The sequence below is a fragment of the Cryptotermes secundus genome, unplaced genomic scaffold, assembly GCF_002891405.2.
Source record: "Cryptotermes secundus unplaced genomic scaffold, Csec_1.0 scaffold114, whole genome shotgun sequence".
Taxonomy (NCBI): Eukaryota; Metazoa; Arthropoda; class Insecta; order Blattodea; family Kalotermitidae; genus Cryptotermes; species Cryptotermes secundus.
Window position 1 is genome coordinate 938,283 of NW_019729208.1, and position 27,352 is coordinate 965,634.

The 27,352-nt window shown below is 39.4% G+C and overlaps 1 protein-coding gene across 1 annotated transcript in view; it reads right to left on the reverse strand.

Annotated features, from left to right (window-relative positions):
* Nucleotides 1-27,352, reverse strand: part of LOC111865371 (neuroendocrine convertase 2) — a 209,500-nt gene that overhangs the window by 19,775 nt on the left and 162,373 nt on the right. Inside the window, exons 6-7 of the mRNA XM_023853339.2 lie at nt 6,394-6,482; nt 5,585-5,760 (exon numbers count right to left, since the gene is read on the reverse strand). Of these exons, the coding sequence (XP_023709107.1) occupies nt 5,585-5,760; nt 6,394-6,482 (265 nt within the window). The remainder of the gene's footprint in view (nt 1-5,584; nt 5,761-6,393; nt 6,483-27,352) is intronic.

A 27,352-nucleotide genomic window follows, 5' to 3' on the forward strand; every position in this document is an offset into this window, starting at 1 on the left:
TGTTTGTAAGTAGATGCCTTGCTAATGAGCTGATCCCCCGTCCAAAGAGTCATACCGACTGTGTATAGGATTATCAAACTAAGCAGGAGGCCAAGGCCCAATAAAGGGCTGTAGAGCCATTGACGAATGAATGAATGAAACTGTACCTGGCGAGGAGTACATGTTATGAAGATCTTCGTTAAGTACGTTTCCCCGGATTCATATTACTTCCTCCCTCTCATGTCTAAAATTCTCCTCAGTACATGTTTTCAAACACACTTAGTCGTTGTTCATGCCTTTTTCCCCCTTTTCTTTCTAAGGCTCTATAGCCTTTTGGACCTTGATAATTTTTCTGTTTCTTAATCCTCTACACAGTCGGTAGGACTCCTTGTACGGGGGATCATCCCGTCACAAGTCCGCTACCTACACACAGAACAACACAAACACAGAATAAATGCACAGAGACATTCATGCCTTGTGTGGGATTCGAACCCATGATTCCAGTGTTTGGGCGAAACGGTTCATATCTTAATATGAGACACTATATTATAAACCCATACGAAACATTGTGTAAATTATATTTCTGTATATTTTAATCTTTACGTTTACTCATTGGAGTCAGAGAAGACAGACAATTCTGAAATACTTAAATAGAATACCAGTAAAATCTGACATATTACTGCAATGATAACGGTATAATAAAACATTTATAACAAAGAATAAATAGAGAATAAGAAAATAAATTGCACCGAACCAAACAGTGTTTACTAAGTGCTTTTGCTATAAAACAAAGCACTTAATACTGTAAGTAACGATAAAAAGGGAGTGCTTGCTCTCAGCTTCTATATGATTTAATGTCCATTAATAACTATCAGAGTTTATATACACTTATATCTAGAATCATTTTGTTCTTCAAAGGGCAGTAAATGTAACTGCAATGCATCGCCTCCCCTAACGACAGATGTCCCAGTATTCACACCGCGAGGATTTAAGAATATTAGAGGACAACTAAAGCATAAAAATGATTTCATAAGATTGTCATTTTTGGGGATGTGGCATCTTGAATCCTGGTAGAATATTACTAACGTTCCGCAAATTTCTACTGCTTCCTTCTTCGGGGTAAAAGTGTAAGTTGCGAGGTTCAATCACGTTAATTCAGTGTGTCATTGACAGTTTTTTCAGCAAAACTTACCCTTTCATTCTAAAGAAAGAGGCAAATTTTGCCTCATAAAATTTGGTAGCGACTTACCAGACTACAAGACATCACATATGAGGAGACAATAAACTCTGTCACCTAAGTGAGAGCTTCATATCTGACATGTTGGGAAATATTTCGATCACGATGTAAATGGATGGGATGTGACGTCGTATATTCTGGTAATATTAAATTTCATGACTTCATATGCTACAACATCATAATCTTACTCCCAAGAATAACAACACTGTGTGTAGTGAAAAAGAAAATATAAAAAAATTTAATTTTGTCTGTGGTGTTGTATGCGTGTGGAACTTGGTCTCTGACATTAAGGGAGCAACATACACTGAGGGTGTTTGAGAACAGGATGTTGAGGAGAAAATTTGGACTGAAGAGGGATGAAGTGACAGGAGATTGGAGAAAACTGTAGAATGAGGAGCTTTATAACTTGTACTCTTCGCCAAATATAATTAGAATGATCAAGTCAAGGAGGATGAGATAGCACGAATGGGGAGATATTGGTAAGATTGGTAAGATGTAAGATATTGGTGGGAAAGCCGGATGGAAGGATACCACTAGGTATAACAAGACGTAGATGTGAGAATATTATTAAAATGGATTTTAGAGAAATAGGATGAGGTGCTATGGTCTGGATTGATCTGGCTCAGGAGAGGGACCAGTGGAAAGTTCTTGTGAATACGGTAATAACCTAAGTGTTCAACTAAATGTTGAGAATTTCTTGAGTAACTGCACAACTGGTGGCTTCTGAAGAAGGGCTAAGCTCCATGAAGTTAGTTTAGTTAATGTAATGAAGAATTCAGCCCCACACGTCTGTTCCAGTTATTCCTGTATGCACCACGTAACGTTGCATTTGTCATTATATTGTGCATCTGAGATATCTCTAAGAGTGTATCGTTATTAAATTGTGAAACAAATCGTTACATCATTGTAAAATTACTAGAGTCAATTTTAAAATTACACTGAGAACCAATGCCGCATATTTCGATGAATATATGAGGCTCCTTTACCGAAACGTTGCTTACTCAATGTGTGACGCACCCCTCGAAAATATTTTAAAGATAATATAATATCTGAATCCGTAGAAGCGAACAAATTGAAATTAAATTTACGAACGTGCTGTTCCTCAGATATTCCGTTTCTCATATGACGCCCAGAAATAAATTTGAAGTTATTGGGTAGGGTTGAAGAAATTTTGAAACTACATTCATACGATAGGAAAGAAGCATGAGCCATTCGGTTATGGACCCAGGCGTGTAGAGTAAGAGTTTCCTTGCTCCTAAGCACTACTTCGCGTACACGCATGGGGGAATGCAGACACAATTCTAAGCATTCTTAGCACTGACACTAAATGAAAATGAATACTCGGGTTCAGGTTCCGGTATTATGAAGAGATGACAATGACGATATTTTTTTTTTAATTCGCTAGTTGGGGGTGGAGTCCAGCTGGGTCCACTTGGCACGGCGGCCACTCATTGGCCTATTGTAGCCTGCCCCGGGTGATTATGATGATGGAAAATTCGGTGGAATGAAGATTGGCAGGGGAAACCGAAGTACTCGGAGAAAACCCGCCCCAGTGTCACTTTGTCCATCACAATTCCCACTTGACCAGACCTGGGATCGAACCCGGGCAGCCGCGTTGGGAAACCGGCGATTAACCGCTTGAGCTATTGCGCGGCCTATGGCCATATGATAATGAAGAGGTGACCCCCAGTTGCTGATGGGAGCTAAACCATAATTGCCTAATACTTAGGTAATCGCTATAAAGCGATTCCATGTGAAATTATCCAGAGAGGTTGCTAATAGATGAAAATACAGCGTGATACTAAATTATTTTCTAGGTTTCCGTGGCCTATAAAGCTGGCTATATTAAATAAAACTGATCATAGAATATGAATTTTTTTTTCTTTGGCGCTACAGCCCCAATTTGGGCCTAGGCCTACTTCCATGAAACTCTCGGTTTCACTTCAGTTTACTAGATCTTACACATTCGGTAGGACTCCTTGGGCGAGTGATCAGCTCTTCGCAAGGCCTCTACCTGTAGACAAACTCAGTAAAACGCACACAAACATCCATGCCCTGAGTGGGATTCGAACCCACGATCCCGGCTTCCAAGCGATCGAAGACAGTGCATGCCTTAGACCGCTCGGCTGCCGTGACCGGTTAGAATATGAAAATTTAACTAAAAAAGTTGTTTCCATAATAATAAAACTTATAACTTCATATTAATTAGGCAGTTTTATTCTTTTCTCCCCGACAATAATTTAGAATCACAATGTATATAATTTTCAATATTGATGTTTCATAATAAATTTTGTTTAAATAATTAAAATTACTCAAAACAAAAATATTATATAATTATTAGTGGCATGTGCAATTCATTCACGGACATGAACTGTTATATTTTATTTGAATTCTGTAATATGACAATATGGAAACCGGTAATTTCACATCCTCAAAAAATTAAGATTTAATAGCCTCATTTTATGGTAACGGTATAAAAATTAAATCCAACAATTAATTACAGCAAAACTAATATATGAATAAGTATAGAATTTGTTGAAATATCAAATGCGACTCCAGGGCCGTAGTGCGGCTGGAAGGATTGGGTCAATTGAAAAAATCCAATGACCTCATCGGGACTTGAACCCGCGACCTTCCGGCTTGTAGCGTAGCCCCTCAACCAACCACCCTACCGCGTGCCTCCACGTTAATAGGAGAGCGCATGAAATAACACAGATCTTAAAGTCTATGACCTTGATGTACCCATACAGTTATCATGTTTCTGGACATTTTCCATTGTCCTAATGCAGGACGACGGATAATATCCAGAAAATTAATAACTGAGATAACACAAACCAGCGAAATCTGTTTCTAAAACAAGATCGTAGGATACAGAAATACATACGCCTTCCAATAATTCAATTCAATTCAATTATTTGTTACTTATGTGCTGAGTCAACAGCCGCAAGGCCAATTAAAGACAAAGCACAGAGTAGATACAAGTAATTACATTATGGACAAACACAATATAAAGTCAGAGACAAATTACAAGCAAGCAGTGGGGGAAAATACACTGATGAAGAAAAATAAAACAAAAAAGAAAATAATTCAATTAAATTCAATTCAGTTATTTGTTACTTATGTGCCGAGTCAACAGCCACAAGGCCAATTACAGACACAACAAAGTGTAGATATGATGAACAGGCACAATAGAGAGACAAACACGAAACACAGGCAAGCACTGGAGGGAAAACACATTAATGCAGAAAAATAAACCAACAAACACAGATGATGATGATGATGATGATGATAATAATAATAATAATAATAATAATAATAATAATAATAATAATAATAATAATAATAATAACAATAATCTATCACGATGATTGACAAGAATATTTGGGAAAGAAATACGAAAAACTACGGCAGTTGTATCCCTACCAATACAAACCGCATTGTAGACAATGGACGATATTAAATGATGATCCGTTTAACGGAGAAGGCGAAAAGCTTAACTTTCATATCTTGTTCCTTAAGGATCCACTGTAATACATTCTAGATCTTCCAAATGTTCTCGTTCCATCAGGTTTCCCATGCTGCTTGCGGCTTGCATGATGATGCTGTGAGCAGCTCCGTTTATATGGCGCCGTATGAAAGATGATAAGTAGCCTTGAATCGTAAACGGCATGGAAGGAAGCTGTCGTTATCTAAATTATTGTGCCGGTATTTATCTGGAAGGGCTGAGGAAACCCATGGAAATTCTTAACTCAAGATAGACCGTACCCTTAACCGGTATTCAAACTAGGCACCTTCAGGATATAAGTCAGACGCATTAGAGCATGAGCCAATTTGCAAATAGATTTCCACGATGAGGTGCATTTTTGGGTTGCGAATAGTGGAAATACCTTCAAGTGTTGAGGACAGCAGCTAATGTGTAGATACGTGATCAGGGATAATCAACAAGGGGTTGCGCGCCAGCAGGGGTGTTGGATAGGGTCAAACATTTCTTCACCTGAACAGAGTGGCACTGAGATACTTTTCCTCGCAGTAATTTTGTTTCCCCTGCCAATTCTCAAGTCATCAGCTGCTCCACATTTACTAATCAATTTCTCGTCGATGTCATAGAGACTCCACACTGACAACGTCGTTTAACAAGTTTAGAAGAAATGAGCTTATGGAATTCATACTTCGGTGGGAAATTGAAACATGCTTACACATGGATTTTCTTCCGTAAGGTTGTCTCCACGAAATGCAATATATGCAATATTTCGTGGAACAGATGGTCTACGTGACCTTGAGATTCGATTGGTCTCTCAACTCAATGTAAAAGCGTACAGTTTTAATTATCAACATAATTAAAAAATCATGCGGATTGACAAACCTTACCTCATTCACTCCCCTTACGATGGCCCTCATGGTTGCGTTTCTCGGCCCGTCAACAGTTTTCCCATCATCTGTTGGTCCCCATGACGCGCTGTATATGTCTATAAGGTTCGGTTCGTGTCCCATTGAATTGGCTTCAATCAGATCAGTCATGTACGGCTGATCCAGCATTCGAATACCTCAAATACATAAAAGATATTCCGTTATTTATTATTCATTATAAAAGGAGGTAGCTGAGAAAAGAGTCAGAGACTCCTATGTTGAGGATTTTGCCGCACTGGTAAAGGAATGTGACAAGTGTATACCAATGTTGGAGGAGGATATGTAGGAAAATAAACATTTGTTTTTCCAGTTCGAAAGTCACGTTTTACGTTTTGTATCCATTTGTAGCATTTCTATTGATTCTCCCTTGTATATGTCTAGGAGGATATTTCAGAACATTTCTATGATCTAGATTGTGTAGTGTTATTGATGTGTTGACTGATGGATAATGATTTTGAAAATTGAAAGGAACAGGTACTAGCCTAATCGAATTATTATTCCAGTATTTTCTTTGAGGAGATGGGAAAATCCATAAAAATTTCAGTCAGTACTGTTGGAGTCCTGGCCTAGAATCGAACCAATCATCTCCTGAATACAGTTCTAGAACTTTACCGCTAGTTGAATCTGCGCGGTAACGAGGTAATAATAATCTTCTACTTCCTTAAACTACGAACTGTACAATCTCAGAATCAAAGTCGTGCTTTAGTAAGGGGATTAGATTTATTTTCTTTCAGGCAGACGCACATAATCAGTCGCTATGGCAACTTCACCTGCAATTTTGGAGTCGTAAGCAACACCGACGCCACACACGCCGTTGTCTCTGGCAGCAGCCACTTCTCCGGCGCACCGCGTCCCATGACTGCAAATAGAACCGAAGTAGGGAATTAGTAATGGCATTAAATTGAATGGGGCTCAGTTCCTATTTGCACATTACAAAGGCAAAGCGAAGCAATTTTAGAGGGATTCGTACTTTCAGAGAATAACCATTGAACTCCATTCACAGTTCACAATGTGGTCAACTGGGTTGTGTAGGTGGATAATGATGTTCCAAAGGAACATACGGAACCCATCTTCAGGATTAAAATCTGTAAATTGAGGAATTGGTTCGGTTATTTTAAGTCTAAAACATCTCTGAATGTGCGTCAACACCAGATAGTAAGATAAATTGTTATGCTGTCAGTAGAAAGTTTCTAGATTTTATTTTCAGCATGAAAACGGAACTAGAGTTCAATACCGGAGATCCAACTGAACACATAAGACATTTTTTCTCTAAGGTTGCCTACTCGTATTATGACGTGCATTGAAAGAAGTTTTAGACCTACTATATTGTGACATGTTCGCCAAAAGTCGGAATAGGAGAACCACAGAGGATGTCTATTGCTAGGCAGGGGTTCTGTAGACATGTTTCCACGGCAACCAAATCATGTGGCAGCCGCAACAGATACACACACAACAATAGAGAAAATGTTCCAGGTAATACCCTCCTTTGGGTCTGTATGAAGCTAGTTGCGGTTTTCATACAGATGAGAAAGACGAGTTGAAGTCTGAAGCGAGTGGTAACCAGTGGTGGCCAGAGAGAGTCAACAGTTAAGAGATGAGGTCATGAGGAGCTACGAGACAGTCTGTAGCCGTGAAGACATGAACATGGAAGCTAAGAAATCTATGATGTTCGGAACCGTTACCAAGAAACACTTAGTGAAGCCAGGGAAAACTTAGTGCGTATTGTAGCGAACTAAAAAGTGTGTAAATTAGTTAAGCTTGTTGCTACTCTTATAAAAGTCCGATAAATCCAATCACCATTCCAAATCCCATATACATATATCCACTAAATTCATAAAAATATACAGGCAGGTTCCAAGGGAGAAGGGTCACTGAGACGCAGGATGGAGGATGAAGACTTGGAGCCCACATTGGGCGCTATTTCTTTACCAATTTACTCTCTACCTTAGGTCCGAGAGACCTATCTTATTTAAAATATGTCTATACAATTCAGTCGATTCCTACACATTTACAAGTTTCAATCCTGAAAATGTAAGCGGTACGTCAATCATTATGCAACTCTCTTCATACCCATGTTACGAACCTGTTCTCCTTCTACCCTGCCTTCCTATGCCCCACCCCTCCACTCGTTTTGCGGCGTTAGGCGAGAAGCGCTGATAGGCAGTGTAGGTTGCTACAGGGAGGAAGAATCCCTCCTCTCCTAGCAACTCATTTTCCCATTCTTACCCCCACGGCCCGTGAGAATTCTTCGGATTTCTGCACTATTATTCCTAATACTTTCCATGGTGCTTTCTTTTTGAACACTTTTAGATTGCTTTTTTCCCACAGAGCGAGATGCTAAGATTGAGATTTGTGAAAACATAGCAGACTGAAACGTCTTAGTACGTGCTTTAGTGTATTGTGTTTTCACCAGTCGTTGTCTGGTAACTGCTTTCGGCAGCGGACATTCCTCTTATTCTGGGTTGTCGAACTACCCTCGTGCTTCGGCTACCAGTTTCTATCAACAGCTCACAAAGACTGAACCGCAGGAGACCTCTAACTGACTCACTGACTCACTCACTCACTGACTCACTCACCCGGTACTGCCCCCCATTCGGTCGAGTGATATAGCCTCGGAGCAGACCACTTAGAAAACATTGCTTCCAACAGTACTTTTGTTGTTGGCGCGTTGTTTGTTTCCCAGTCGTTGCCTAGCAACGGGTCTATAAACACAATATTTTCTAGCAAACATTAAATAAACAAGTAAAATTGCAGGAACGGATAAATATTTTCCTGTGATATTTCTGAAGTTTTCACGTAATGAAATTTGATTTGGAACATACACGACCGTCTTTCTGAAGTTTAGTTCTCGGGGTGAAATTCGCAAACTGATTCCAATTAGTGGCTCGGGCATCCTCATGTAAAGAAGACGACACTCCTCTCTGCTATCCACTGCACGGGGACTTAATTCCCTCGTTGCCACTTCAGCCACTAGCTCATCCAGCTTCACTGACTTGGGTACTGGTTCCAGTAGAATCATTCAGAGGCATTCCCTCACTAATGAAAGAGCAGTTCAGTGATGTGTACCAACAGAAAATCGATCGTAAGTAGACTAAGGTAAATTACTGCCTTCTGTCGATGTGTAGATATTTCCAGGTTTCTACGAGCTTAGAGCGTACTGACATGAAAAGGAGTAACATCTACTCGCTTGAAGCACTCAAGAACTCTACTGGGTCCATTGTAAGCCCCCAAAATATCCTGAGCTCTTATGAGCTTAGACTTTAGATAGAGCCAAATTCCCTTACGAACATAGAGAATATTAAGACTTCAGCCTGAAAATGTGTAGTTATAATAGTGTCACATGTATGAGTGACTATAGACGGGGTTTGGATTGCTAATTGGATTTATTGACAACTTACATAGAGTAATTACAAGTAACTATAACTCCTTCGCTATTTCCCAATTTTAAATTTCAGTAGAACACACATATTAAGTATTTTCAGTCTGCTGTATCTTCATCAATCGTTGCCTGCTAACGGCTTCCAATGGTGGACGTTCCTCTTACTCTGGGTCCCCCAACTGCCCCTGTGCCTCAGCTACCAGTTTCTCGCAGCAACGGCTCACAAGGACTGAACAGCAGAAGTCCTCTAACTCAGTCACTTATCAACCAAATCTCTCCACTTTACTCCACTGTACTGCATTGCACTGCACTCACTATCACTAATTGTCCTCCTTATAACATCTAGGAACGGACCACACACAAATCACCCTTCCTCTGCTACTCTATCAATTGTTTCGTGCACAACCATCGGAACGGACAGGGCAGAAAACACCATTCCTCTGTTGCTGTTTACAGGCCGTCACCTAGTAACAGCCGTTGTTTAATTTTTGTTTCTCAGTTGTTGCTTATCAACGAGTCTACATGCCACAATATGATTATTAGTTACCACGTATTTATTGGTATTGAAATATAAATTTGTTTAAAGACTATTTTATTCCGGCATGCGACGCCTTGTAGTCTCGTAGGATGAACCTGCTGCATTCGTTTAAAATAACCAGAAAGTAGAAATCGTGTATAAATAAGTTTTATTCAATCATAACAATTAGTATAATCGTTCATGGGAAGGTAAGAGAATTCTAAAGGTGAAACTATAAATTACAACACAGAAATATCTGTAAGCTTCTAAAATTAAAGATGAAAATACATTTAAAGTTCGTAAGTTTTGAGGTTTTCACGACGATGACTATGAAGAAAGTCGTCTTCTGGGATATGGCNACATTTAAAGTTTGTTTACAATTCTCTTGCATCTAAAACATTTGAACATTTATGAATAACTTTGTGTGGAATTCTGAGTAATCTTTTGAATGTTTCTTTACGTATGATGTTTGTTATGCCTCTCTATAAAGTCCCTTTTACCTCAAACGTAGAATCAAAACCATTAATTCCGATGCTGATCTAAGCGCTTATTCTTATTATTGTTCCTCGCTGGCTTTCTGAATCCGCTTCTGTGAGAGGGAAACGCTGAGCTAATCTCAGGCTCTGATGTAAATAGATTCTTTCTCGCTTCGGACTGCTAATAAGTTTTAGCAAATGTCAAATGTGCAACTGAAAGCAGTAACAGGAAATTAGCAGCGTTATTCGGATTTATACTGCATGAACGGCTACAGAACCTGAAAGTCGATAGAGTAAGTCACAGGGTGTTTTGAAAGCAAATGTCGTTACAGTAGTGAATGAAATTTGTAAACACAAAATAAGATGAATAATTATTGCAGGGCCGGTCACGGTAGCCGATCGGTATAAGGTATGAACTGTCTTCGCTCGCTCGGAAGCCGAGATTGTGGGTTCGAATCCCAATCAAGGCATGGATGTTTGGTGTATGTATGCGTTTATTATGTGTTTGTGTTGTCCCGTGTTTAGGTAGAAGCCTTGCGACGGGCTGATCACTCGCCCAAGGAGTTCTAAAGTCTGTGAAATAATCAAAATGAAAAGAAAGACCTCGACACGGAAAGGTATAAGGGGAACGGATTAAGTAGGTAATTATTTCAGGACGGAAGTTCAGTTGGAATCGCAGAATAAAGTGTAGCAGTCTTGTGTAGAAGCTGATTACAGTAGCCGGGTAGTCTAAGATATGAACCGCCTTCTCCCGCTCGAACACTGGGATCACTGGATCGAGTCCCTCTCGAAACATTAATGTCTGCATAGGTTTATTCTGTGTTTGTGTTGTTCTGTGTGTAGGTAGCGGCCTTGGGACAGGGCTGATCATCAGACCGAGGAGTCCTATCGCCTATATATAAATTAAAAACAAAAAAATCATCCAAGACCCACAAAGGCTTTAAAGCCATAGACAGAGAATCTTGTATAAATATTTAAAAATTTAGTTCCTACCTCAAAGAAAACAAACTGATTAGAAATACTTACTTGTTAATGATGTTTATGACCGAAGAGTTTCGTTCAGACGTAACAAACTACAATTCTATTTTTAAATTGTTTGTTTCGAATATTTCCCTAGACACCAACAATTCTGAGATTCTTCCTGTTTTTCTTCAATCCTTCAATATTCCGGGATAATACAATGTTAATCTATGACCACTAAACTTCCAAATCCTTTCTAATTAAACAATTATGAATGATACTAAAATTCATCTCCGTATAATGTGGATCCTGATGCGTCGTTAAATAACCGACGATAGAAAGTTGTTAGGGATATAATCGCTGTTTATCGCCAGAATCGCATGAAATCAGTGAATACTCTGTGTATGGAAAATGAAGAATTCTTTAATATTAAAGAATTTGGTATATGGAGTTAGGACTGTGCTCTGACCCTTTAAAACACAGTGGCTAATATATATACCACCTGCTTTAGTGCACGGAATTCTACACATAAGAGTATAGTTGTGTGTTCAGTATTTTTCTCGCAGTAAACAGAGATTGATTCTATGAAGAGAATTAATTGGTTGCGCTGTGTAGTGGAAACGTAATGTGTTTCCTGTGAGGTACGAACTGAAATACATATACTGTGTAAAAGAAATTCAGTCTCTAAGGGTTAATAGGTTAAGTTTTATAGCTGTACTTCTTGGAAGCTCTAATTAGCCACTTTTTATGCTGTACCAAAACTCTTGCTTGATGTAATTATGGAGCCAATATAACAGGTTTGTAGGCATGTTCGTTTGTGAGGGATAAAGGAAAAGCTGTGGAGGCATATTCTACTTTTCTCGGAAGTTTTCAGAAAAAACCACAAGCTGAAGTAGAATAGCTAAGGAAATACACAACCTTCGTTTGACGAATTATCACTGAGTTAACCCATGTAGTCTTACTTCTGTATTATTCTTGATATATATTAAAATAATTATTATGAAGTACTACTTATTATTTTTCTTTAGTATTAGTCAAATATGGAAATCAGAACTTATTTATTCATAATTCTTGGGTAAAATGTAAAGATATCCCTGTAACAGGCCGTTTAAGCCCATAGGGTTTCGAGACGTTGAGGCTCCCAAATTTTCTAGAGAGACGACTTACAGATGGCGATGAGGTTGCCAGTCTCACCAGCCGACTGGCCGCCTTTATCCCCGGGAAGATTTCTTGTACTCATTTCTGCTTTGATTCCTATGTAAAATACTAACAAAAAGATTAAAATCCGGAACCCTATTATTTCACTGGTTGTTTTGTCCGTTTTTCCGAATATTGGTCTCGGATCTAAAGGGAAGAATATAACACGGTGCCGAGCATAATATTTGGACCTAAGAGAGATGATGTAAAAAATCTTGGAGAAAACTACATAATGTGAAGCTTCATAATTTGTACCCTTCACCAGATATTCATGAGTTTGAATGAAAGAGAATGAGATATGGATGGGGCATGTAGTACGAATGGGACACACCAGAAATCGTAGAAACACGAAAAATGAAAGGAAGTAATCACTTGCAAGAACTAGATAAACATACATAAGAAGTGGGCCTAACTGCTGGCCCTTGTACCGCGACTTTCAGTGAACTATTGTTAAAAAAAAAACAAGAAAATAGTATTATATTATATTATATATAGAGAAACAGGATAATTTGTGGAGTGGGTACATGAGGCTTAGAATAGGAGCCAGTGATATTCTCTTGTGAAGACCACTACCATAAGAGACTACATGGAGTTTGAAAAAAAATGATGTATATACATTTGGAAGACGTGAGTTTTAAGGTTTCCATGGTTATTTGTATAAAGTTTGTCATCTTCTGATACGTGATGTCCAGCAATTCCTCCTAAACGTTTCCTCACTTTTACCAAATTACACGTCCTCATATCCCAAGAGACATTAATTTTCTTATGAAAGACTTCCTACGTTACTGATATCTAGAGTACCACCGGATCTGGTACTGTTGTTTCTCAGAATTTACATAATTATGAAATCAGTTACCGAAAACAACATTAAAAACTGGATATACTTATTTTCATTTGGCATACTTTCTTAACATATTTTCGCTGAGTGCTTCCAACTAAATGTATTACAGGAATATATAATAGCACGCAAACACACGTCAGTTAATCCTAATGACTGCTGATTCTGAACTTTTTGATTTCCACCATGTGAATACGTATGGGTAATAATTAAGTCATTTCGGAGGTGAAGATTGTCTTTAATAGTCAACACTGATATCCGAAATGTTGGCAACACTGCCAACATCCACACGATACAAAAACATAAGAGACTCATTAACAGTGAACAAATATGAAGGTGAAGAAAGCAGTCTTCTGGGATTTGGCACCGTGTATAAGTGGTGTTAACCGACGTTTCGGAGGAACGTATCGCCTCCATCTTCAGGGTAGAAGAAAAAATATAAGAAATCTGCAAGTGAAGAGACCGTGAGAAACGGTAAAAGCAGACTGCTTTTACCGTTCTCACGGTCTTGTCGCTTGCAGATTTCTTATACTTTTTCTTCTACCCTGAAGATGGAGGCGATACGTTCCTCCGAAACGTCGGTTAACACCACTTATACACGGTGCCAAATCCCAGAAGACTGCTTTCTTCATAGTCACCGCCGTGAAAGCCTCAAATCTTACAAATATGAAGGTCTCAAATTGATATTTTTTTAAGACGGCCCTTATTTTGGAAATAGGCATAAACAGATATAAGCAATAAAATGTTAGAACCCAGCAGTAACACGTGAATAATACCAAAGCCACAAAACATAGTTTAACGCGGGAAATCAGTTGCGGTTTAGCCATGAATAAACAAGGAATATTTACTGTTTATATTTGAAGTACAATGTTTCCATTACTGTGTAAATATTGTAGGCTTCCCATTGTTCACATGACCGCCATTACTCACTCTGATGGACCATGACGACCGATATAACTAAAATAAAACGTGGGTGGTTTTTAGAATGGCGGTACAATAGGCAGAATACAATTCATGGCTAATACCCTCACACAGACACGAAGGCTTTTGATGCATTATCATTGTTATCAGTTGTTTGGTGGACGTATGTCAGCCACAGTTACAACCAGCGGACAAATTACATCAGAGAATGCTGTTGGCCTCACAGCTTACAGTTGTCGCACATCAAAAGCTATACGTTGGATCGAACAAAGGGATGTTTCTTAGAAAACATTATACCTTTTCCGGTCATATGTCATTTTTATACCGCATTTATAGAAATGTTTTTATGTCATTCAAGCTAAGAAATACGTAATTATTTTAGATGTTAGGCTCAAGCCGGAAACCATATTTATCGTTTTCTGGGAACTGACGCCATATAGACGGGTAATTCTAATCTTTCAATGAAGCTATACCTTTCTGCCCTTACGATGAAAGTAACAGACTTATGAGAATCCCTCCTAAGTACAGAACACATGGTTTCATATCGCAGAAGAGAGAAATCTTCACAAGAGTGGTTGTGGTTCTAGGAAGACACAGACGCAGGTGGGAAGATGTTGTTCAGATTGAATTTAAAAAGAAAATCAAGATGGGTTTGATATGGACTGGATTAATCTGGCTCAGCCTAGTGACCAGTAGTGAGCTATTCTTAATCCTAAAATAAAAATAGGATGGGGCCATATGGACTGGATTAATCAGGCTCAGGATAGTGACCAGAGGTGGGCTATTCTTAATCCTAAAATAAAAGTAGGATGGGATCATATGGACTGAATTAATCTGGCTCAGCATAGTGACCAGAGGTGGGCTATTCTTCATCCTAAAATAAAAGTAGGATGGGATCATATGGACTGGATTGAACTGGCTCAGCATAGTGACCAGTAGTGAGCTATTCTTAATCCTAAAATAAAAGTAGGATGGGATCATATGGATTGGATTAATCTGGCTCAGGATAGTGACCAGAGGTGGGCTATTATTAATCCTAAAATTAAAGTAGTATGGGGTGGTATGGACTGGATTGAACTGGCTCAGAATAGTGATCAGTGGTGGGCTCTTATTAATTTTAAAATAAAAGAAGAATGGGGTAGTATGGAATGGATTCATCTGGCTCAGTATAGTGACAAATAATGGGCTCTTGTGAACACGGTAACGAACATTCGGCTTCCATAATTGTTAGGAAATTCTTCAGTAGCTGAGCGACTGGTGGTTTCTGAAGGAGGAGTCAGCTCAGTGGAGTCATTTTATTTATTTAATTAACGCAGTAAGTAACACAGTCCATTGAAGCATCTCTAGGCTGAATATAGACATTACGTTGGTTTCGAGAATACAGGAATGTAGGATTCCTACTTCTACCTGAAGATGGAAACACTGCGTTTGTTTAACCAAAAGCAGAAGAAGAAGAAGAAGAAGAAGAAGAAGAAGAAGAAGAAGAAGAAGAAGGATGTCTCTAATATGCACACATTTGTGGTAAAATTTTCTCGGGCGTTCAAAATCGGCCTGGCTGATCGGCCGAGAAAATGTTAGCATATTTATTCCTCGTGAAAGTATTACATCTCACGTATGCGTAAGCTTGCTTATCTACTGTGGAGTATACTAACGGTTCTCGAACTTCTCACTGTAATGCCTGACACAAATAAAGTCTAGACTCCATGAAAATGCACAACGGAGTGATGGAATTCTATTTTCAGCTGCTGTAGGCGTTGCAATTGTGCAGCCTTGTATCACTGTGGGTTACAGGTACGAGAAAGAATATAAACGGTTGAACTTGAAAATTTCAAACACACAATTTTTTAAAGAGATTAAAAGGAAATTTTACGAGAGTATTAAGTACTTATTCAGAATAATTTTATTTTAGTCTTAAAATAAATAAATTCAATTATTATTAAAATAATAAATGTAATGATATATTAAATCCATGAGCCAATTTTCGTTGGTATAATTCATCTGTACTACTGTACCATGCCCTGTGCCAATTGGGTGGTTTAACTAACTAATCAACCAATTAACTGACTGACTCTATGGCGCTGAGTTCGTCTTGAGAATCCGCCAATTGTGCAGCTACTCAAGTTCCCAACACTTTATAGAACCCGAAGTTTCATTAGCATGTTCAAAAGAGCCCTCCACTTGTCCCTACCCTCAGCCCGATCACTCCAGTACATACAGCCCTATCATACCTCTGAAAGATCCATTTTAATAATATCCTCCCATCTAAGGTCATAAAACATTGGGAGTGGTCTAATAAGGGCGAAAACCTGACGGGTAATTACAAGCATTAATAAAAGTGATATATGCTGATATTATTCTACGCGCATGCGTATGTTGACTTCATAAGAGTACACCTAGCATACAGGGGAAATGAAACCTATCAGAGTTCTTCCTAACCACCGGTGTGAGAACCTAAAATCCTGCATTCGAACTTATGTTTGGGAATCCATCCATGAGCTTGCATTTGGTTGCTAAGAGAGTGAGAATATTATATATATGTAGTTAGTTATTTATTGGAGAGGGTGGGTTTCCCCATGCACTTAGACCTGTATTGGTCCATTGTGCTTCCCTCTATGATTTCTATCAGTCTCTATATCCTACCGGTACTGGTGCTTACCATCAGTCCCGCCCAGTCAGCGAGACTGGCTCTACTAGCTGAGAGGTATCTATAATGCTTCCCCTATCTACCAGAGGTATTAGAGACTGCTGTTGGGCGGGAAACGTCCGAAAATTTGGCTCAGTGACCTCCTTTGGAGATATGAGGTTCTTTTACGTGCCGTAAAGCTACGACACGGGACCCACGGCTTAAAGTCCCTCCCGGAGGACTTGTTCCCTGAATTTTTCCGCCCTTAAAAATTCAACGACCTCCGCCGGGTATTTGAACCCGCGTACTACGAGTCATGAGGTGGGAACGTTACGTCTAGACTACGGAGGCCGCTTTTATATATATGTAAATATTAAGAAATACAAATATTTACTTATTGTAAAAAGTTGCAGTGTTTCTCTGTGCTTAACTAATTAAGCATCACGCCATTAAAATTTATTCTGGAATGGAGATTTAGCTCAACCATTACTAATCTCGGTACTAGAAGGGGGAAAGATGTCAGTTTTACGACCCTGCCGCTTTACCAGGGGTGTTTTTGGGTAGGGAGTTGGGAGGGTCCCAGAGTCGATCTGGACGCTGTGGGGAAGAGAAAACTCATTTCTTTCTACAGGGAATCGAACCCGTGAAATCTAGTCCGTAGGTCGTCCAAAACCGACTGACCAATCCCGACTACAATTACTCACGGTGCCCGTAGCGTTGAGATTTGGCAATACAGGGTAGTTTGAGAAATGTTGAAATTGAAATTGTATTTGCGGCTAAAATTAATTGAATAGGAAAGCAGAGGCACCTCCTTCTGCCTGTGATATAATGCCTACGTGGATAAATTGCACAGCGATCCAGTTTCATTCGTCATTGCTCTAACAGAGATCGGAGCGTCTCCCACTCACACCCAGGGGCCTGTTTACTCTGCCGATATGGAGTCAACCAGGTATGTGGCAGCCTAATGTTTAGGTTGCACAATTTCCGTTATAAACCGCGTCCAGAAAAAGTTTCGGCACGTGTAAATTAGGAGAAGAGAAAAAATTTATTCAATCTTGGTAAAACGGTAAAAAAGCTTCAATATTTTGCTAACAGGGTGATCTATAAAAGGAATGGTTTTCCTTATGTTTAAGTGATTAAGCACTGCGCTATCATGACGTATGGAGAACTGAGGTAGAGCTCCACCATTTTTGGCTTCGGTACTAGACGGAGGACAGTGGTCAGCTTCGCTCCCCAGCCGCTTTACCCTAGGGAAATCGCCTCTGTTCCCCATTGTTTAGGAAGTTGGTTGAGCCCCAGGGCAGGTCTGGACGTTATGGAATGAGCTGTGGGCCACACAATTATTTTCGTATCGAAATACCACAGAGAAAATGTATTTTACAAAGGGATGTAGAATTTGTTTATAGTTAGGAGCTCTGTATATGTCCCTAATATCTCTTGGAACAATCCCTAATTTTTCCTAAAAATATTTCGAAAAGGCTGCTGTATCGACTTGAGATTTTCAGAGCAGGCATTACGAACAGTAATATCTTATAGGATGTGACTCCATACAGTCTTTTGATGGTTCGGGGAAACAAACTGCTCCCAGCTTCAGGGTCTAAAATTAAACCATGAAATAACCAGCAAGAAGCACAAACAGACATTGCTGTGTTTGGAAATCCTAGTTCAGAGAAACATTTACCAAACTGTATGGTGTCATAACCAGACAACTGTACTCTCTGCATCAGTTATCCTGAGCCCTGTACTTGTACTCCCTAGTTCTGCTGTGGAAACTAATTCGGTACGGTCCGGCAAATAACTAGGTACGGCGCGGAAGATATCATCTCAGAGAAAAAAATTAACCCTGAATTACGTATTCTATCTATATGCATTATAAAAACATGTTTTGAAGAGTACGGTTTTCAAGATTGTAACGTCGTGTAGTTAAGAGAAACCCGGACGTTTCGGAGGAACATATTGCCAACCAAATAACCAGCACAGCTTGCCGCTTGCTTCTGCCGATTTCTTGCTTTGTTTCTTCTTCGACTATGAAGTCTTGGGGTGACTGATTCTTCCGAAAAGCAGGGATCCCTTCGAACTACACGGTTTTACAATCCACAGAACGTAGACTTCATAATCACAGCCGTGAAACCCGTAGAAAAGAGTGTCTCATGAGAACTGTGTCTAGCAGCCGCTAAGTCTCCTCCACTCGGCTCCCGAGCAAGAGATCGAGAAAACTGATGTGGACAGTAGTAGCTGAAATTTCTGCGCTTGTAATTCCATAACGGCAGTAAAAATTGCTGACATGGGAGCAACACTGCTGCCTGACCGTAGTGTACATGAGAAGGATTCTCAAAGTTTGTGCTGTAACAGATCTTCAGAAGATCTTCTGGGGTATAAGGGCATGCAGGTAGGTGTAAGTCAACCAAGTTTTCTGAGAAATATATCGCATCCATCTTCGCAGTCGAAATGTAAGAGAAACAACGAACAAGCAGGATGCAGGTATCAGTAAGCTATATATTCTTCCGAAATCTCTGTTATCTGTCAGAGACTATACAACGTTATATCCCAGAAGAGAGAGCGCTTCATAGCGATAGCTCTGAGGACCTCAAATCCAGCAGATCTTCGAACAGTATACAATATTTTCCAAAAAATTTATTTTAGAAAATTAAGCGTTAATTTGAGGGCCATCCGATATTTCTACGTAACTTTTGTTTTCGTAAGAAAAAACAGGGGCGTAACCTAAAAGTTAAAGCCAAGAGAGAAAACAGACACAAATAATAAAAGTGGAAATTACCGAATAAAATATAATGAATGGTCACTAAAACACGTCGGACAAATGGGAGGTATGTTTAACGTCCATTATAAGAAACGTATCCAAGCCATAAGAACAATACACCAAACACACAATACACCAAACACATACGCGACATAGGACACATATATAGTCCAATCGAAGAGACATAAAAAATACTGCACACTGAAAAGAAAAGCCGGTTACTAAACACACTCGAACGCTTTTACGTATAAAATTTAATAAAACAATAACTATAAATGAGTAATACTTGTACTTTCACTGATGTAAATAACCTTATATTTGGTCTAGCCCTAAAACATACCGTAACAACATATATCCAAGTAAAACTGTATTCTCCAAACACACCTCAGCCCCTTCCTCCTATCAAACATAACCATCTCCTCTCTTGAACATCACATGACCCAATAACATATCCACTATGATATTAAACATCAGTTAGTCCTAACAGGATCAGAGAACAGGAGCAACCACAACATCCAGTAGCTCAATGAAATCATATCTGCCCACAAGACGCAATATAACCATCTCAACACATACACAAAAACATGTAAGTAAAGAAATCAGATTGAGCAAATAACAGATTAAGAGAGCACGTGTATAGAAAACACTAAATTTACCGGTTCTCATCACAGATATGATACCACAGATAGAAATATAGAGAAAATATAGAACATGTAGCATTACTTTTACGTGAGAAATCACTCACATAATATGTAAGTAATAACCTATACCGTACTACATAATTATACATTACTCACAACCCGATTATATATTTTCTTCACTGGCTCTACAGCGGCCTTGGGCCCTGACTTCTGATTTTTCAGTTTCGTAATCATTTTACAGACGGTAGGACTCCTTGGACGAGTGATAAGTTCGTCGCAAGGTCTCTACCTAAACACAGAACAACACAAACAGAATAAACGCATACACACACACCAAATATCCATGCCTTGATTGGGATTCGAACCCACGATCCCAGCTTCCGACCGAGCGAAGACAGTACATACCTTAGACCACTCGGCTACCGTGACCGGTTACTCGACTGTGTTAGCGCAGATATTTTTAGATATATGACAGAGTGAACACAACCCCGGCTCCCAAGATACAAACCACTCAACTACCCTCTAATCTACGTCAAATCACCACGGGTATTCACTTCACTTAAAAGATAATTCCAGTGTAATTTAATTCATAATTAACAGTTAATTTTAACATTCTGACAGATGTTTGAGAAGCAGCGTTTTAACGTTTTAATCATTAATGATAATATTACAACATAAGTTTAATAATATAACGAGAGGCATACTGAAAGAATTTAGTGATATTAATATCAATATAACTATTAGTATGGATTCACATTAGGACGCAATCCAACAACGAGAGATGTATCATAAAAACTGCCTGATGACGATCCAGCTGGATCGAACCATGTAGTAGATACAGAATAATAAATAAATGTTAATACAGCAATATTGATTTGGAATTTCAGTGTTGACGGCCGAACATTATAATAAATACTGATACACAACACGGTGCATACATAAACATAGTACCACTTAAAATTAAAAATATTAGGGCGGCTGACACACTCTGCAGTTAAAAAAATGGGCTTTACTCCTTCGATAGCTTTTGTATTGTAGCGAGACCTTGACATCCATAACACAGAACTGCAGGGCTTAGAGCTCAAGAAACAGGAATGCTTACAGAGGCTAATGCTTCCTTCTCGAAGAGACACACACATCCAACACTAATAAAGCTGCAACGTATTTATTTGTGACAAAGCTGTTTTTAATGCAAACGCCAGGGCGACGCCCGTGTGGTCAGATACTGAGGGTCATCCTGCTTTAGCCACAGCCCTGGCAGTAACAAATGAACTATTGAAGCCAGGGATCTGAATTATATATGAAGATAGACCACAAGCCTTCCTATAAATTATGCATGGAATATTCTGCTACATGATAATAAATTCAAACATGGCCTCGGAGCGTTACTATATGATTTTATCGACCACACGTAAAGTAGTCAGGTAATATACAAGTAGAAGTCATTTCTGGACAGTTCTGATACATGAGATTGTTGAATTTCTGGATTCCCCATTCTTTAGTAAAATTCGGTCGTCGAGATTAATTTTTCTAATGGACCAAACTGATTAGGTGCCGCTCCATGCCTTCATCTGAGGACAGAAACATACTCAGTTTCAGGAACTTCGTGTTCTTTTAAGATGTTAGGCGATTAGTAACGTCCTCTGGCTTTCCCACCAATATCTTACAAGCATTCAAATTCTGCCTATTCATGCTACATGCCCTGCTCATCTCATCCTCCTAGCCTTGATCATTCTAAATTTACTTGGAGACGAGTAGTTCCTCATTGTGCAGTTTTCTCCCAGCTCCTGTCATTAAATCTCTCTTCGGCCCAAATATTCTCCTCAGCGACCTGTTCTCAAACACACCCTGTGTTTTTTCCCCCCAATGTCAGAGACCAAGTTTCACACTCATACAGAAACAGAGGCAAAAAGTAGAGTTCTGTATTGATTGTTGGCTCTTCCAAAAATGTATTATTCAAAACATGAAGCTTAGGTTTAATATGTCAAAATTTATGTTCAGATAAAACAACCCAATCGGCAATAACTTCAATATCACTAACGCTGAGTTATCTGACTTTATAAATGTAGGCATTCCCTGGGGGCTTTCTCAGATGGGGCCCTGCTCTATGTTCTTCAACGTATCCATACTGGTATGTGTGGGCGAAATTTTATTACCGCCCTTGGAGACGTTTCACTGCCGTAGCCATAAAACTCTTGGCAGAAGAGCAGAAGGACGGCTTCTTCAAAACATAATGAATTCTTTTCGTGACTGAAGAAGTGTAATTACAGTACTGAAGGAGGGCAACTGTGAACAGTAGAAGCAGCCCACACTGTTCGCATGCAAAGCGGGTGAAGCCACGATTCGACTTCAGGACTCGATCAGACTATTAACATCTTGTTTGGGAGCTGTAACATATCAGACCAGAAAGTATTGTCCACCCTATTAAACGTGGCGTTCTCGACAGAGTGCGCGGTGGATACGGTCGAATTCACTATCCGATACAGTGGCACGCGGTAGCTAATTCGTTGAGGCACTAAGCTACAAGCAGGAAGGTCGCGGGTTCGATTGCCGATGAGGTAATTGGACTTTTCAATCGACTTAATCCTTCCAGCCGCACTATGGTCCTGAGGTCTACTCAGTCTCTAACAGAAATGAGTACCAGGAACCTTCCTTGGGGTAAAGGGCTGTAGACGCGTAAGACTTACAACCTCACCGCCATCTGTGAACTGATTGTCTATAAAATATGGAAGCCTCAACGTCTCACAATCCTATGGGCCACCACGGACACTTACAGGGATTGCTATATATTTAGAGTGGTATGATGATAGTAATTTATAGAAATACAGACTTAAAATATTGTTACATGTGCACCCATTGCTAGAGCAACGTGTTGGTAAACAAGTTTCCGCGAAGAAAAATTCTTGGTAACATTCCGTTGCTAGGTCACGCAACAATAGATGAGACTGTGTTTTCTATGAGGTCTTCGTCAAACAACAGTAGAATAATGGGGTTATTCAACCCGTTTCTAAGCAACGGCACTGTAAACAAACTTCCGCATAAGCGGTGACGTCATCAACAACAAAGACGGTGTTTTCCGTGGGGGTCTGTGCAGAGTGCTTTTAACAGAAGTAAATCCAATGACAGAATTGGTTCAAGAGCAGTTACGAGTCAGCCGTAAGCTGGAGGAGTGAGCCCAGAAGAATTTTTGGTTCCGAGGCTGAAGAATAATTGAAGACGAAATAGCAAGAAGACTTCATAGTGGTTTGAAGCGCTAATGTCTATGTTGAGAACCGTTGCTAGGAGATGGTTAGTGGAAACTGAGAATCCTAATGCGGGGAACTTGAAAGTGCATAAATCTGCGATAGGGCTGTATTTAAGTGCGATTAAGAGAACTTTAACCAAGGCTCTAATAAATCCAACCATCCAAATTATAACACTTTCTTTTCGTCACGCGTAGCACCCTACACGTTACAATATAGTTAAAATTCAATAAACTCTGTCGGATAATGGCTGAGTCAATACGCAATTAGTATTCGACGTTTCTGAGACTGTCTACGCTCTTACTGTTAACCATTATAGACCAAGATAATGTGAAAGGAGAAAGTCTCAGAAACGTCGGAAAACAACTGTATATTCCCATGGAAAGTCGATCGAGAAAACTCCATTGCATAATTAAGACTGATTCATAATCGAGGTCTGATAGTTCCACGACAGTGAATTTGAAGATTACTGTATTGTAAGAGATGACGTCATGAAGTCCCGCAGGAAGATAACGTTTCGGAGGAAATTACTACCTCATTCTTCAGGATATAAGTGACAGAAGATTACTCCGAACCTTCGTGTTTCTGCGCCATAACGTCACTTCAGAAAAGACTGCAAGAATCTGATTCTTATTTTTATATTAACGCTGTACACACACGCGCCCATGCGCATGCGCGTGCGCCTGCATGTAGGAAACGCAGTGGAAATGTCACGACACACGACATTTAGAGAGCTCCTCTGGGCCACTGAGCACTGCCAATTTAACGCATAAATCAGGCCTATATATAGACAAACGAATTTACTTTGACCAGCGATCTGGCACTAAACGGGCTTAGCATAAAATCAGCGTAATGCACGAATTTCAATAGGACACAAGAAACGGCAGTTATTTTAGGGCCCAATATACCATGTGCCTTCTTACTTCTTTCAGTCTGTAAAATATATCTTTACTGACTGAGTGAATAGAGTTCAATCCAGGGCAGAGATAAGTATTCTCTCTGTTATTCGCCATAGCGAGCTCGGCTTTCCTCCATCCCAGACCAGGAGTTCGCAAGTATTCTATTCATTTATTTAACAACGCTATAGCTCTAGCTATAGAGAGTGAGATGAGCGGATGATAGTGAATAATAAATCAGAATAAACATGGAAGGTGTTTCCCTGAAAGGGGTTGAGAAATACTACGAAAATTTTCAGTATATTTTGTGTTTGGTTCCAGATTTGAATAAGATACCTCCTGGATATCAGAGACAAATTTTATTGAAGGACAAGAATTGGTTTGCTGCTCTATGACTTCGGTCGCTTTTCGAACTTGAAAATGTAGGCGATACTTTCCTTCGAAACTTCGATGGACTCATCTGACTACAGGAGGTTAAAACCCCACCACTGTGAGAAACCAAAATCCAACAATACATATTTCAATTTATAATGATAAATATATTTTGTGAGAATTTTATATCTATTTAAGAAAATATGAAATATTTTCACCACTAGTTTCGACATTACATTTTTTCGGCAGTTAAATTGTTCAAGCTGTAATAATAACATACGAGTAATATGAACTCCTGGTTACAATTCTCTTTGTATATGTACATATATACAATTTAGATATCAAGATGATGTGACTTTTATTATTCCTATCTCTGTCTCTCGAGCGCGCTCTCTCTCTCTCTCTATATATATAAAAGAATAATTAGACGTCCACTCCGCGACAACTGCAATGAGTTCGCGGGAACTCCGTTGGAGGAGCCACTTGATGGTTTGATTTTCAATGAACGTCTTCCTTTCGTTTGCTAACATAAGGTTCTAATGAAACAAGTTATGTAATTTAGAAGTTCTGTCTTTCAATTTAAAACTTCTAAGCCAACCATCTACTGCTATAGACATAAGGCGGAGACATTCTTCGATTTGCTTTCTTAAGTACGTGAATTTACGCGATGGTAGTGCTAGTATTTTCTAAGAAAGATCATTATGTTATGGAACACCGTGTATTTCACTTCCATAGATTTAAGAGAGTGTTCCGGTGCTCACATATTAACGAGTCGCTGCGCGTGGAGCAAACTCAATAATGTATGATTCTGCAAGGCACTGAATATCAACGATTACTCCAAGGCTTCCATTCCCCCATGTGCAGTGTCACATACGTGTATGAACAGATATGCTCGTGAGAGTGAGGCTGTATTATCGGAATGCAGTAGCAAAATTTGTAAAAGAATATAAATACATTTTTCACAAAAAGAATATTTTTGTGTAAGCAATTTTAGGGTTCTCTCAGTAGTTGGCTTATGTACCAGACCAGACTAGACGAGTTCTAACTTCTGCGATATATCGCATTGTATTTCGCTTAACGTCAACTAAGCTCTCTTCATTACCTACTTCACTCTGGTTTCTTACTTGGCTTATTCTTCGTCCCTGAAATTGGAGGCGACATATTCCTCCGAAACGTCTTTTGACATTCAACGGGCTGCACGACATTATATGCCAGAAGATAAAATTCATATCCACCGCTGTGAGAACCTCAAATTCTTTGCAGAATAGACCAGATTACGATAAATAATATATTAATTTGAAAGGATTTAGAAGTAACCGGTTAGTTCTAATCTTGGTACTCTTCAGGCATTTGTCTGGAGGACTAACAACATTTTACAGTTCAGTATTATACACACATACACTAATGTCCATAGTCACGTCTTCATTAGCCGTTGCTCGGTAGCGGCTTCTAACGACGGACGTTACCTCCCTCTGTGTTCCTGAACTATCCCCGACTCAGCCACCAGCTTCTCACAGCAACAGGTCACCAATATTGAACCCTAGTTGCTCTCGAACTAACTCATTCACCAACAAACTAACTAAACTCACTAACTCTCCTGTCACCAGACACCATCCTATGACAGATAAATTCTTAGATACGGAATATTAATAAAATCCGTTGAATTTTTAAGGAGCTAGCGAGGCTGAAACCTACACATAGTGATTGACAGACAGATGGCATATCAAAAGCTCTTTTTTCATATTCGGGGGAGGAATCAAAACATCTAAATCTATTAAAATATAGGGAAAGTTTTTATCTTCATCATACCCAATATGTATATGAGAAAATAAAACTGTGTTTCATTTATCGCGACGTCTCTTTGAATGTGGAAAATGTCATATTTTGAGGTTATCAAAGCAAAATCCCATACGGACAGTACGTCACTATATATGCACAGACATGAATACATCTATTTTAACACAGATGATCAGCCCATCATTAGTTCTCTACTCACAAAGGTCAGCAGACCATAGAAAGTGATATATACGAGTGCCTGTGGCGGGATTCGAAACTGAGTATTCGGAACCGAAAGAAATGTAAGCTGCCTAGAGAGAGGGTTTACTGCGGTTAGCTGAGTAAAGCTTCCACCGTACCCTGTGAGACCCCAGCATCAGGAAATACGAGAATAGGCAGATTCGCAGCTTTTCGGAGAAGCTTGCAGTGTTCATTTGGTCGAACGCTTATGACATGATTTAGACTGCTACTGATTTAACTGGAGCTGTCTCCTTACAGCCATACCATTATGGTTCGCCGAGACGTGGCACAGAAGTAGGCGCCCTACATATGTCCGTGGAGGATGAACCTAAAATTTTATACCCTGATGATGGAGGCAACATGTGCTTCCGAAATTTTAATAGTCCCTTACAAAACAGCCATAATAAAAAATACCAGATTCTTAAATACTAGGATTTTCGGTATACCATGCAACGACATCAGCATTTATTTTATAATTTTAAGTTGTCACTGCAAAACATGTTTCGGCCTACTCGGTCATCATCAGGTACGTTAAACTTAGGGGAACTGCCGTGTCTTGAGCGCTACTGCAATCGGTATTTCCATATGTACGAGCACGATGGCTTTAAATGAAGTCAATATATTCCTCCTCCTGCTCTATATGTATCGTCTTTTCTGGTATGTCTGTTGTCTGTCTAGTGGGCAGTGTGGATGTTATGAGTGCGCGAGGAACTGGTTCCGTTTTGTATAAGGGACTGTAGAGTGTGCTGCTTTGTGGTGAAGTGTTTCAAATACCGGGTTATAAATACCGATGCATGCATCTTTCATGTGTTTAAATGTTTTCCTTTTTCCTTATTTTTATTCATTGTGCTTGTTATAGTGTCATAAGTATGTCCTGTGTTCAACATATGATT